Source organism: Pseudopipra pipra, chromosome 3 (genome assembly GCF_036250125.1).
Source record: "Pseudopipra pipra isolate bDixPip1 chromosome 3, bDixPip1.hap1, whole genome shotgun sequence".
Classification (NCBI taxonomy): domain Eukaryota; kingdom Metazoa; phylum Chordata; class Aves; order Passeriformes; family Pipridae; genus Pseudopipra; species Pseudopipra pipra.
In genome coordinates, this window is record NC_087551.1 from 26293482 (window position 1) to 26308296 (window position 14815).

Consider the following 14815-nt stretch of genomic DNA (forward strand, 5'->3'; position numbering starts at 1 on the left):
CCGGGCCGGAGGCGGGGCGGGAGCTGCCCCGTCCCCGCGGAACTACAGCTCCCGGCGCTCCCGGCGCGGTTCCCATGGACACGGGGAGCCGGGCCCGCTGCCCGCCGAGCGATGCCCAAGCCCAGGTACTGGGGAGCCCTGCCCGGGCTCGGTGTCGGGGGGTCGCTCCCGCTGCCGTGGGGAGAAGGAGCAGGAGGCCGGGGAGCACAGCCTGGAACAGAGAGAGAGGGAGGGAGGGAGAGAGGGAAGGAGGGAGGCGGGCTTAAAACGGGCCGTTCCGGCCTCTGCCCCGAAAGCGAGCGGGGCTCGGGGCAGGAGGCGGCGCGCCCGGCCCTTGGCCGGTTGCCGCTGTAAGGGACCCCACATAGAAGGGATCCGCAGGTGACCACGGGTGAGCCTGAGAACGGGGAGCCTTCGTGGCCCCGAGCAGCAGCTTCCCGGGACACCGAGCGCGGGTCCGGAGCCCTCCCGAGCCCGCCGAGCCGTGCCCGGCTCCTCCGGGGCCGGCGTCGGGGAGCTGCCGCCTCCAGAGGCTGCCAGCCTCCTGCAGGTCCTGCGGAAAGCCTGAGTTGATAGAAAACCTTTTAAAGGTGTCAGATACCGGAATGGGCTGCCCAGGAAGGCGGCGGAGTGACCGTCCCTGGAGGTGTTTAAAGAAAGTCTGGACGCGGCACTTGGTGCCATGGTCTAGCTGACAGGGTGGTGTTCGAACACAGGTTGGACTCAATCTGAGAGTTCTATTTCAAGCTAATTGATTCTGTGATTAAAAGTACTCAAAGCCTCCCGCCGCAGAGCTGGTGTTTGCTCTGTGTGTGCCACAAATGGCAGCTGGGGTTACCTGAGGAATGTTACTTAACCCTGTTTGGTTAAAAGTGCTGCGACAAGCAGAGGGCATGTGATGTGAAATAATCACAATAATAATATACACCACAATAACCTTCATTTAGATATTTTCAGGAATTATGGTCCATGGTTTTTCTCTAATTATTCTCCTCTTATTTTTTTTCCAACTAGTGATACTTTGTGGGATCTTGCTATAGCTGAAGTGGAGAAGAGAGAAACCCTTGATGATGATGTCAAGCAGGGGGAAGTTTGGGAAAAATCAATATTATTTATGGGAAACAAAAATGGGGTAATGCTAAATACTGTACAATCATACACCTTTCAAACATAGTTTGTGTCAGGGAAAATATCTGGTATTTTCAGATGTTAAGGTTGACTTAACTTTAAAGACAGAATATGTCATGGTCTCATTCTGCAAAGAGTGGGCATTCCACACAGTGTGAATTCAAGTTTATGGTTAGGATTATCAGTGATATGCTGATTCTTTGAGGTTTGGCTTCATTATTTTTTTAAAGTAACTGCCAAAAATAACCCTCTTTAATTGTTTTCCCTTGTAAAGGTTTAACTGGTAACAATCCAATTTAAGTGCATTGATACCAGATTTGTTGTAGATCAAGGCCTTGATATGCCACAATGAATTGGGTCTGTATTATGTATTTGAACGTGCTGTATCACTGATTGCAAACTCAGGATTCCATATACCTGAGGTTGTTTTAACTCATTGCCCCGTAAGTGTCCAATAAGTTGGTCACTGGTAATTTCATATTTTTCTTCTGTTAGCATTTGTTTGTAAAGTTAGCCAAGAAATATCTGCCTTTTTGATGAACTGAGTCATATTTTTTAAGAAGGCCTGGTATATGTGCAATCTCTTAGTCAGCAATTTTTAAAATACCTTTTTCAGAGAAAATACAATGATTTTTCATATATACCTGAAATTCACTGATTTTTGAGATGGGAAGTGACACAGGAGTTAACTGTAGAAGTGCTAGCCCCTTCAGTGTGGTGTGCTAGTCAGTGTCTGAATTTTAACAAAGTAAAGACGTATTTTTCTGTTCTTTATTTGTATTTTAAGCAGTCTTTTTGTTTCCATCTCATCAGTAATCATTAATTCCAGTGGAAATCACACATTACATAAATGTGTTATTTATAATTAAAAACTGTTAAACAGTTTAAAAGAGTTGGTCAAACTGATCACTAGTGTCTAATTTTAAGTACACTGTTCCTATTTCTGTATTTGTCATCTCTATTAGTTTATAATTATAATAATGGTAGTATAATTTGATTCTGACTGAAAGTTGGAGTTAAGTTTCCACTATAAGACTACAGACAATTACATGCATTTGCAATTTTCTGGTACTTTATTACTGGAATGTTAAATAACTTGATTTAGTGATACAACTTTTATGCTTTACTGATAGTACAGTAGCGTTCTTCTTTGCTTTTAATTTCCAGGGAAAGACCACTATTATATTGAGGTGTCTTGAGAGGTATGTGTCAAATATTCAAAAGCAGTTTTCACCTGTAGATTAGAATTTTACTTAGCAGTTATATTGTGTGATAATTCATAATGTATGCATAATTCATAATGTAGCTGGTTGGTCACTTATGAATGAGTTTATTTCCCTTCTTTACTACCTGTCATCTGACCCTTTCAGTCCTTCTCCTCCAGTATTAGAGAGCTGAAATGGCCCATCTCTTCAGATTGGTGCTGCTGCTTCTCCTGTCTTCAGTACCTGAGAGCTTCTGTCCTGAAGTGTCCTCGCTGTACTGCTGTCTCTAAGCCAAATCCTAAACTAACTGAGAAATGTAATTTGGTAACTGTAGAATTAACTTCCTTTATTTAGAGGATCTTGACAAAATGAAGTTATTTTTCCTTGCATAGGGAAGAGACTCCAAAGCCAACATTAGCCTTGGAATATACCTTTGGAAGAAGGGCAAGGAGACATAATGCAGTGAGTATTCAGAAAGTATAATTTACCATATATACATACATATCTATATACATATGCATAAAATAGTATGTTTTATTTTTATATAAAGGTATCTTAGAGGTTTTAGCTTATTGTCTGTGAAACAAAAAGGAATTTAATATAATTTTATTTAGCTAGTTTAATTCTGAATTTTAATCAGTAATATGTTTTTTCCCCCTCACTAAAATACAGTAGATCAGAGACCAAATTATAACACAAAGCAATCAAATTCATCTATAAAAACTTGTGTTTGAGTGCTTTTATTTTCCCATTGCAACATAGTATGTATGCCTTTAGCTTTGTCTTTAACGTGCAAAATGAGCACAAACCAATGATGTGAGAGAAACAGTCATCTTAGAGGACGTTAAATAATAATTAAGTTTTTGGGTTATGTCTCCACATCACTAAACTTTGCACTGCAGATTATATTAATGGAAATAGTGAACCCATTCCCACCACAGCACAACACTGCTGAGCAGCAATAACTGTTGCTGCAGGGAATTGCTGTTTCAGTTGCTGAAGTGGGGAGTGGAAAACCTGACTCTGAAAGATAAAAATCACTTAAAGCTTTTCCCAGAAAGTGAATCCAAAGGTACAGGTTCATTACTTTTCCAGTTGCAAACTTCTCAAAAAACATTAGTCTTGAGCTGCAATAAACAAAAAGAAAGTAAAGAGAACCTGATTTATTTTTTTAAAACATTTATCAATACTCATGCTGCTTCCTTATTTTTTTACTTTACAATAGCCATTTATCAAGATAGTCATAGGCATGCCAGGAGTTTTTCCTGAGTGTTATATGGGATTACTTGAACGTGGGGAATTTTGTATTTGGTTTTGGTTTTAGAAAATTCTAATGAAGTGTGTTCTTGTTCTGAGTCACTTGCATGAAAAGCCTGTTTACCAGATAAAGATTTTTCCTTGGTATTGCATGGAAGCACACATTTCTAACATAAAGAGACTCTTTTACAGCCTAAAGATATAGCTCATTTTTGGGAACTAGGTGGTGGAACCTCATTACTGGAACTCATTCGAATACCAATCACTAGCCACAACATAAGGTGAGTGTAAATATTACAATTCCAGAGTTAATTTCAGCTTTCCTTCAAACATAAGTAAATCTCTAGACCTTTTATTGTGAAAATCTCTTTCAAAATGTAAGAGAGAACATTTGTGATTTTTTCTAAAAATCACTGTAGTACCACTGATACTTTGATCTTCCTTTTCGTACTTTTCTGCTAATAAACCAAGTTCGCAGTAATCTCAACAAAAAAAAAAAAAAGTGGTAACATGGAAGAAGTAGGTTGGCCTTAAGCACATAGAACAAAACACACAGAAAAAGAGAAGACATAATATCTTTATGCTCGGTAAAAGAGCAGAAAAAGCAACTTGGGGATATGTGAAAAATACAATCTTGCTTCCTACTTCTGCATGCAAACATAGATGCTCTTTCTGTGAGGGACAGTATTTTAGGGTGAAAAACAAGGCAAAAAATTGTGACCAAAAAAGTCTCTGGATGTTTTGGAAATGACCATCTAATGAGAAGATCAAGTAATAGAGAGATGATGTTTCCAAGAGGGACTAGAGCTATTGAACTTATTTGAAAACTAAAGGAAACAGGAATTTAGATCAGATTAAGAGAATGGAGTGAGAAAAATCCATTAAAGTAATAGTATAGCAAAGGAAGAAGAAATGCATGAAAAGTTGCGTGAAGAAATGAGAGGGTTAGGGAGTGGGTTTTATAGGGGTTTTGATTAGGGAAGATGGAGTTTAAAGGAAGGGGAGAAAAGGATCAAAAGATAAGTTTTGTATTATGATGCATTGCTTTATTTCCTTGGTAGTGAGCTTTAACTTCTGTGGGGAAAAGAAAAGGAGGGATACCGTTTTTATCAAGTACATTTGCTACTGTTTTGACTACTGAAATAATGCCATTATTTGCTGACAGAATAAAAATAAAACATGGCATGTGAAGCTCTTTGTTTCTAGAGAGCTTGGGAGAGAAAAAATTAACGATAATTTTTCAGCCCTTGTAAGTTAAATTAACTGATCTTCACCTCCATCAGTCTTTTCTTCCCTTTTTACTGACGTGAATAATCTCAAGATTCTTTGGTGGGATAGCAACATTCTGTAAGAACAATGAACCTCTGTTCATAAGGCAATACTTTAACATGTTAGTAAAAAAATTCTACCATTTCAACTTAAGTATAACTGCTTTTCACTGGCTTTCTCATCTCTCTGTAGTCAAGCAATTTGCTTATTGAAAAGTTCCATGAACTGGACCTAGTTTCATCACGAGATTTTTCACCAGATTTTTTTCCACCCACAGCATTTTAAAGTGAAATTGGACATTCACTTTGCTTTGTAGCCTTTCTAATACCACTCTGGTCTGGAATCCCCTTTTTCAAGTCAGGCCGGAATGTGACAGAATGATTGCATCCATTCAAGTGACTGCATTTGTGATGTTCTTTACAGTTGCACTTTAATGCAGTTAGTGTTTTGGGGACCAGGGTTTTGGAAGAAAAGGAGATCAGATATAAAACATTTCTCATTTCCCTTTCATATTACAAAAAAATAATGAAAGTAGAGAACTTTCCAATATATTAATAGTTAGGAAAGATCCTAACTATTTGCTAACATTGCTTCATCTGGGATTGTAGAGTTTATGAGATGGCAGGGATACATGACAGTATAAATGCCTGGTCATACAGGAAGAAGGAGCTAAATGGGCTGAGGATATTTGCATATTTTACTGCTTTGAAAGAATGTTTGATACATGCAATCCCCCTACGATGATGGAAAGTTGCCAAAATAGTAGTTCTGAAAAAGAGACAAGGGAGAGGTTTCTTCAGAGTGCAGAGTATCCTTTGAAGCCATCTTCCTTTGCTGTCACATTTAATTCTCTCTTGGCATTTGTTTGTTCACATTTGTAGTACAGTACAGTTTTATATGAAGATGTTGATTGCCTCGTGCACTGAATGTGTGACCAAATAATGCCTTTTTAATAGATCCTTTGCTGTAGTTCTTGTACTGGATCTGTCCAAGCCTAATGAACTCTGGACTACTATGGAGAACCTTCTGCAGGTCACCAGGAACCATGTGAACAAAATTTTAGCCAAACTAGAAAGTACAAATCCTGAAGTAGCTGCTGAACTTAAACAGAAGATGCGGAACAATCTGCAGAGGGATCACCCAGTAAGTTACTTCTAATATTTTCTCCAGATGTCACAGGCCTTTATACAGTTAAAGATAATGCTTTTGAAAATCATAAACAACTCTTTTAGATTTTTATGCATGACTGAAAATCCATTTGATGTAGATGAACCTGTTCACTGGAAAATTATAGCAATTTAATAAAAATTCAATAAGAGCAGAAACAAGGAAAGAAGGTTTCTTATATCTTTTTGTTAGATATCTAATGTGATTGTTATGGCATGTTACACCAATCAAAAGAAATAGTTTTAGAGTAGCAGTTTGCTTTTTTTTCCCCCTCATCTTTTTAAAATGAAGATGAAAACTAGAATGTACAAAAGTCATCTAGCAAGAGACTAGCTGAAGGTACAAATTTAAGCAAAGAATATAGTTATAACAGCCATCAACATGACTATATACTTTGCATTTATTTAAATGTCTATCACAAACTCAATGCCTTTTGATAATCTGACAACTAATTAAATTATAAAGTTTCAGAAATGTTAACATCAGTCCTTTAAACATAATTGCTAACTAAATCTCTGGAAAAGCTAAACTAGATTATGCGCAATAGAATTGAAAAGTCATGTGCATTAAACCTCTGCAAATGTTGTGTGTATATAATGCATAAATAAGTATTCAACAATTCAAAGACTTGGCATGTAAATCTAGTTACTGTACCTTCTGTAAAATGCTTTAATACAGCAAATGCATATAAAGCCCAGAAATTTAAAAGTAACTCAAAATTTATGGGAAAGCAACATATGCAACACTCAGATTTAGAGTATAGGGTTTGAGATCTGGATTATGATTTTGTTTTTTACTTTTAGAAAAGGTAATACACAAAAACAAAATACCTACAACCACATTTGGCAATAAATCATGACCACAGTGTCAAGTTTACATATAGAGGTATACATCTCAGAAAACTGCAAGCTTATTGAAATAAAGTAAAAATAATAATGCCATTGATTGTTAAGAAGAGAATTGTTATTCTTGCCCTGTAGGGAACACAATTATACCTTCTAAACTAGAATTTCTATTTATCTTTCACTATCAAAAACAATGCAAATAAAATTTTATGTTACTCCTTGGTTCTCTTTTTACTTTCATCATTGTTCAAGGAAAAATTGTGTCAGTTTTCTGGGAGAAAATACTGAGTTTTATAGTCACATTAAATGACAGTTTATGCAGGTTTTTATTTGCCTTTTTATAGCTAAACATATTTTTATGATAAATGGGAATCAATGAAATTCTTAGATTATATTTTTAAGGATTAGATATATTCCATTGGCTTGGCTGAAGAATTACTGGCTACAATGATAAAACATATCAGTTGCATACTTTGTTTAAACAGGCTGGATGTACCTAGAGTACTCCATAGTCAGAAATTAATTCCACAGTCAAAAGATGCTTGTTTTAATGTTTCTGACATTATCTCAATTTCTCCATTTAGTTAAGAAACTAAAACTATTCTTTTCAGTTCTGTATTCTATATACTCAGTTTTAAGTTACAATAATTTTGCTCAAAGCTCTTGCCTTCACAGTGTATGAGTGAAGCCATTATTTTTCCTCTCCAAGAAGAGGATTTTCAGTATGTTCAGCTTCTTTTCAACATCCTGACTGTCATTTAACCTGTATGCAAAATAACTGGTTTTAGAAGATAACAGGCCAACCTCTGCTACAACACATCTCTTTTCCACTCTGCTGCAACCAAAGCAGCATAAATAAATAATTGCATGAACACATGAGGGGATTATCTCACTTCATATGGACTACAGGAAAACATTAAATATTTTTTAAGAGTTTTGAAAACATGATGTAGGAAGGAAAAATGTGTGACACATACAAATCATTCCACTTATTTTTCTTGAGATTTTGTCTGTATTCCTTTATATATTATGCAAGGAATGTGTCAAAAAGCCATTTCTAGTAATCCAGTCTGGCTGGAATTCATGAAGTTTTTCCTCTCTTCCCTTCCCATCTAACGTTGGAGCTAGAGTATATAGTGTAAGAGCCCTTTTATGCCAGTAAGAGTTCTGACTGCTCACAAGGATCATTTCCTGACCATTTATGAAGAAAATGGGAAAATTGTAGAACATGGTATGGATATTGCATTAAAGTTTATTCATCAACTTTAGGGTTTTAAAACCTTGTCTTCTGTGAATTAATTTTAACCTATTTCAGTTGTTTTAACAGTTGTAATCTTCTTCAGTTTGTTTACATTGCTTAACTGTCCTGTATATTTTTAATAGGATTATGAGTTAGTTGACCCTTTTCCAATACCCTTGGTGATAATTGGAAGCAAATATGATATTTTTCACGTAAGTAATACTTAAATACATTTTAAATAATTAAAATATTCCCAGTACATATTTTATACCCTAAAATTTCACTAAGATAATAGTAATCTTTTGAATAAAAGTATGGCCAATCAGTGTTCTACCACAAAAAAAAATATTTCCATCCAAGAGCATTAAGGAAGGCATACTGTCATTCCTTCACAAAACACCCCCAAACTGATGATTTTTGAGATGTACTTGGAAAATGTTGAGACACAAGTGGCTGCAGACCAAAGAGGGAAGCAAGAAAACAGCATGTTGATGACTTACTTTTGTAATGAGAGAAATCCAGCTCCATTTGTCCCTTCTCACAGCACCTCTAAGTATATGGCAGTGAAAGAGGGGTGTCTCTCAAGTCAGCTGATCAGATCTTTTGCTCATTGTGGCAGCACAAACAGTAAACTATCATTTTGGTCTGGAACTTCTTTTAAAGTACTTTTTAAGCTTTTAGAGACAAGGGAGAGGGGAGAGGAAAAAAAATGTCACAGTACTGCTGGATTCTCTCCCAGAATGTAAAAAATCCAAACAAATGCATACTCACGGCACTTGATCGTGAGAAGCTAGGACAGTATGTTGGATTTTCAGGAGTCATGCTGGCAGCCTGTGCTTCTCTGGATGACTGCATAGTGCATGAAACCTGGCTGACTCTTGGAGTTACTTAATTCTTTATTAATAAGGGACTTGCCTTGTCTCATACCAAAGCTTTATGCTGAGCCATGACCTCTTTAAAAGTCAGTGACTCTCATGTAATAAGCACAACTTAAAAACCTAGTTCCTTTGGAGTCTATGGACAGACTCCTGCAGGCTTCATTTGGACCATGTTTTCACCCACTTTATCCAGAGAAGGCCATCTGTATGATCTTATATTAAAGAAACATTGATGAAAAGATATTTTTATGCACCTTTCAAGTCTGGCAGGTATTAGACTTTAGAGAGCATATACCCAAAGATTTACTTAAATATTTTCACAAAAGGAAAAAATCCTTATTCTTACAGTAGGCAGGATTTCTACTTCTAAAAATTTAAAGCAAAATCAAAGTAACTGAAAATTGTATACACATTCCCAATTAAGAAACTTTTTCTGGACTAACATATCGCCTGAATTAGGCTCCCTCTGTAAAAAAGAAACAAAGGGAAATTGTGACATTTCTTTTCAGAGTAGGCTGTTACTGATTCTGTCTTAAGATATAATTATGCTGACAGCTGAAAGCCTCATATATTGTAGACTAAATGCTTTGCAGTTTATACAAAAAAAAAAAAAAAGAAAAGTTCTAACTGTAATATTTTGGGGTTTGTTTCTTACATATATGTTCCAATATCAACTTTTTCAGGAGTTTGACTCTGAAATGAGGAAAATAATAAGCAAGACACTTCGATTTGTTTCACATTATTATGGAGCATCATTAGTGGTGTGTATATTCACTTTCTATTTAAGCATAGAGAAGATGAACAGTATTTCTGTTATAAAACAATGTTTAAAAAAATACAAATGTAAAACTTCCAGAGCAAATGGGATTTAATTGGTTTTACAGTACCTTTCTTCGTAAGGCTACCTGTTAATGAGGTACAGCTATTGACAGGGGATGGATGGACATGCTTTGTGAATAAACAAGCTACACATATACAAGCTAATAGTTATCTGTTAGCCAACTTAGTTACTGTCTTGAGTTTACTGTGTATTTGGCAAATTTATTTTTGGTACACGAAAGGAGGATGGGCAAAAGTGATTGTTAAGGCAGAAACATGCATGCTGAGATTCACAGTCCAAAAACGCTGCCTCCTGGGCCCACTCTGCATCAGAAGATGGGTCTAATTGTATCAACTGTCATTTATGAAATAAATCATATTTAATAGTAGCTTAGTGATTAGCAAAACAACTTATGCTTGCTTTAAATTCTTATAATCACAGCACATCCTTTTGCATCCATGTAAACACATGAATTTGTCTGTTGTTAACTGAGAATATAACTGTCTTGATTATTTTTTTAAAGTATTTAAGCATTACTGTAATTAAATAAAAACTAGAATCCTAAAACTCTTTGGTTGCAAAATCCTGATTCTCATTGAAATGAATGGGAGAAAATTAATTTTCCACAGTAGGGATCTGACTTCTTTCCCAAAGACATGAATCTATTAGGATACAAGAGCCCTTAGACGGGAATAAGCATGTTGTTTGGGAATATATTCTGAGAACTGCTTTCTGATAAATCTGTGCCATTCTGCCACTTTGAAGCTGCTTTTATGATGTGAGAACAATTATATAGTTATTCATTACCTTTCTAAATGTTTATGGTATTCTGGATAGTTTTTAATCTAATTTAAAATCTTAATAACTCATTAGTCTTGGACAAAAGATTTTGAATCAGGAATTTAAAATTCAGTCTTTAATCTTTATACTATTGTTCATTTAATCTTTCTTGATCAATATATTCAGTAACAAATACACTCATATTTTGGAAAGGGAGGGTGAGATTCTAGTAAATTCAGTGAACATATACCAAATTTATTGAGGTCAGGAATTAGCAAGGCTCCATCCTCTCCGTAGATGGCATAATTTAATATTTCTATGATGGAAGGTTATAATGTGTATTTTGTTTTCTGATTCATTTAGTTTACCAGTAAATCTGAGGCTCTGCTGCTGAAAGCCCGTGTTCTTATTAATCACTTGGCATTTGGCTATGATAAAAGGTAACATTATTGTTCAACTATTCAATGTCTTGCCTAGAGTCTAAAATTACTTAATAAAAATATTTTAATCATCAAAACTTTTTTTTTCTTAAATATGATCTCTGAAAGGTTCTTGCCCATGGACTTGGAGTCCTGTTACTCAACTGCCTGTGTTTGCACAGGACAGTGATTACTCCTTTGTTTGCGATCCCCAGAGCGATGAATTGGTTACCACTGGAATTGAGTACTTTTTTATTTACACGTATTTGTATGCAAAGCCCAGTAAGACTCTAGTCTTGGCTAGAATAATGTAATTTTTCATTGATTGCTAAATGCTTACTTGATACACTTCCTTTTTTTCTGTTTAGCAAATCTGTATCCGTGGATCCCAGCAAACCTCTGTTTATACCAGCAGGCCTGGATTCGCTGAGCCAAATAGGTTAGGATATTCCCTGTTCATTGTCTTTGTTGCTTAATTGTTTTGAAAATGAGAAAAACATTTTAAGCAGATAAATTAATCATAGCACATCATTATCAGTTATTGAAGGAAATGGCTTATAAATTTTAAAATCATGATTCAGTATATTATTGAGAATTATTTGTACAGGTTTTTTAGGTAGCTTAATAAAGTATCAGGACTAGGTCGAATACTAAAGTACCACTAAGCTTAGATCTAAAAGAAAATACAATATACAATGCCTCTCAGCCCATTTCATGGTAGGAGATCAATGTGTTTTTTTTCAAATTTGTTGCATCTTGTCACTGTAGAAGATAAAATACTAAATTAGATGGATCATTATGCAAAATTGTTTTATATTTTATGCTGTTATGACAACATACTTGTCTTACGTTGTGCTGGAATCCTTAGGACCACCACCTGCCTCGGATAGTGATATTGGAAAGATGCGTGCAAACACACCTTTGGAACTGTGGAAAAAAGTATTTGAGAAAACATTTCCTCCCAAGGTAGGTATTTATTACATGCCAGATGCACATCTGCTTTTTTTACAGAATAGTAGTAATATCCCTACTGATTTTTTTGTCTTTTGAGTCCAATGACTGGAATTTCAGTCTCACTCAGCAGTTCCCTTTAATTAATACATTTTTAAAACATACAGATTTGTATGCAGTGATCCTTTGATTAAGAGCTTCTACATCTTCAATCAGCTCCCTACATTTAGTAGTTAGGAAAGATGCCATTCTCCGTATAAGATGCCCAAATAAGATAAAGACTAAACTTTACTTTTCAGAAACTATACAGAACAGTTATTGTTCACGTGGTTTTTCCTCATAGCCTTTAAAAACACAGTAAACAAACATCTTTTCTCCCCCAGTAATATCTGAACTCCTCCTGAAACAGCTGGAGAAATGAATACACTTCTCACCTTGCAAGTTCCATCAGTGTTCATTGGGTGTGTCAGTCTAATTAAAGATTTAAAGATTTGCCAAATAGATTCCCAGTCTTCTGTTTCGGTTCCAAAGTATGCTTGAAACATTAAAGCTGTTTTTATGCATTGGAAATTTCTTTGTCCATTGCCTCATCTAAGAAGTATAATTCTGCTTTATTTTATTCCATCATTGCTATGATTGCCTTCTTGCTATTTTCCATTTGTTATAAATAAGGAGAAATGTGCAGGACAACATTAAAAAAAAAAAAACCCTCTTTATTTGATAGATTAGATAGTGTTTCTTTCTATTAGTGTATTTGCTTCTTTGGTATTATAGTTGCCTCAAGGTTAGTAAATGAAAATTCAGATATTTGGCAAAAAGACAGTAATCAATTTCTCAGCTATTGACATAAGGCTTCTGATAACCAGAACAAAGTTCTATTCATGAATATTAAGTACTTTAGCAAGAGCAACCTCAACTATGCCCAAATGTCATGGGCCAGAAAAGATATTTTCATTTTGAGGTTCAAGAGTAATAAACAACTACCAAATAAGTATATTTTCTTTCCTTTAAGATCTAGCTGCACTATTATTTTCTCATCATTTTACTAATAGAAGAGCTCTTTTAACTAATCTGTGTCCTATAGCACAAAATTCGTCCATAAATGCAAGCTTTTAATATATTCATATTAAAAGCAAGTACTTCCATTAGATCTACAGTGTGGCATTTTCTTATTAAAAGAACAGAAGATAAATTCTATCATTTGGGTTGTTGTCTTTTCTTCTTTTAGAGTTCCTGTGATTTACAAGATACCAAGGACCCTGCACAGGATATACAGTACGCTGAGTATGAAGTTGATGTCATGAGAGCTCAGAAAAACCAGGTGTGTGGTAATTCTCCAACTGCTGTTCACAGTCAGGTATTCCAGAACCACCAGCATTGCTGAACTAATTGTAGAATATATTTGTACTCCCCTTTTTGCCTTTAAATAACTTCAGCTTTAGATTTCACCTTAGGTTGTGTGTTTGGGTTTTTTTCCATTGGTAGATATTAAGCTGGTAGAGCATTGTCAGATCTCAAAGTTTTGGCTTTGAGTTTCTTTAGAAATTAATAATTCAAATTTTCCCTCTGTTTTCCAGAATTACTTCACTAAAACAATATTGAAGCAAAACTTTGAAGTTTTCTTGGCAGTTATTTCTTCATTTTTTCACCCTGTACTCTCATTTGGGTGTTAACTAACAGAAAGTCTAGGAAGCAATATCAAGGTCTGGGGTAGGGACTGTTTACTTTTTTTTTGTTTCTGTTAACCACATGGTTTAATCTCTGAATTCTAGAAGATCTTTAGTGGGGACAGGGTCTTTTATTTTTTCTTATTAATTTTGAAGTATTTCTGCATTTCTCTAGATTAGTAGTGAATTACTTTTATAGAAAAATTCTGTGGCAAACTACATGAAGGTTAAAACATTGCCTTATAGGCATCAGTATATAACAACACCTGAGTAGCAGTACTGTGTGAAATAGTCTTCATTGATATCACAGGTACAGGTCTGTTAAAATCAATCTAAGATTTATCCAAAGAATAAAGCAATTTCAAGAATCTTCTGCAGCCTTTGAACTTGCACATTACCTGTAATATCCTGTTAATGTAGGCATCAGTTCTGAATTTCCATTACATCAAGTGCAGTCTAAAAAATCATTAAAATCTGTAAAGCATGCTTCCTTTGGAATTTATAATACAATCTCATACTTAGTATATGTCTACATATCTGAAAATAGCTCTATGGTGTAGTAGGTTTGTTATTTTTAGATAATAATGTCTTGCAAAAGAAGATACTGGTATGCATTGATTAAATCATACAGGAAATTATTAATTTTCTGGTTTTAAACAAAAGAGACTGGCTTTTAGAATCTTAATCTGTTCAAGGGCATTGCAAACCAGTGTAGCTTCTTTTAGTTGGACTAAGACAAGTACTTTGAGCATTAAAGAGAAAATTACTTTTATTATCTGCAGCTATTTCCTATGTTTCTCTATCATGAAGTTCAATTTTTACAAGATTATTTGCACATTATTAAAATGTTTTATACTCCAAGAATTTGAAATGCACCAAGATAGAAATATAATCTAAAAGAAAAGAACTCTCTAGTTGCAGTGTTTTTTGAAGTGTCTGTTTCCCAGTTAAATGAAAAGTGGCACAAAAATCCTGTATTTAAAGCAACATTTTAAATGCATCATAAGTCTGACATTTTTTATATAGTCCCATGGTATTTGTTGTAGGAGGAACAGTATATTAAGATGTTTAATATGCAACATGTTACTAATGAAATCATGGGACATAACGCAAAATTAAAGTTTCACGTGATAACAGTGAATGTTTTCATGTTATCATTTCTCTCGGTTACATTTGGTTAATTAATGTT

General features: G+C 35.2%; 1 protein-coding gene across 4 annotated transcripts in view; it reads left to right on the top strand.

The window, feature by feature from the left end:
- Nucleotides 1-14815, top strand: part of DYNC2LI1 (dynein cytoplasmic 2 light intermediate chain 1) — a 20533-nt gene continuing 5718 nt past the window's right edge. The window contains exons 1-12 of one of the 4 annotated variants that reach the window (XM_064648374.1): nt 1-125; nt 1015-1132; nt 2296-2330; nt 2726-2795; nt 3783-3871; nt 5816-6002; nt 8255-8323; nt 9673-9750; nt 10953-11029; nt 11377-11447; nt 11877-11974; nt 13188-13316. In XM_064648374.1, coding sequence (XP_064504444.1) covers nt 112-125; nt 1015-1132; nt 2296-2330; nt 2726-2795; nt 3783-3871; nt 5816-6002; nt 8255-8323; nt 9673-9750; nt 10953-11029; nt 11377-11447; nt 11877-11974; nt 13188-13316 — 1035 coding nt within the window. In that variant the 5' untranslated portion in view covers nt 1-111. Of the gene's footprint in view, nt 126-260; nt 392-1014; nt 1133-2295; nt 2331-2725; nt 2796-3782; nt 3872-5815; nt 6003-8254; nt 8324-9672; nt 9751-10952; nt 11030-11376; nt 11448-11876; nt 11975-13187; nt 13317-14815 lie in introns of those variants that run through there. The other 3 variants (XM_064648375.1, XM_064648377.1, XM_064648376.1) reach the window with 3 other exon arrangements.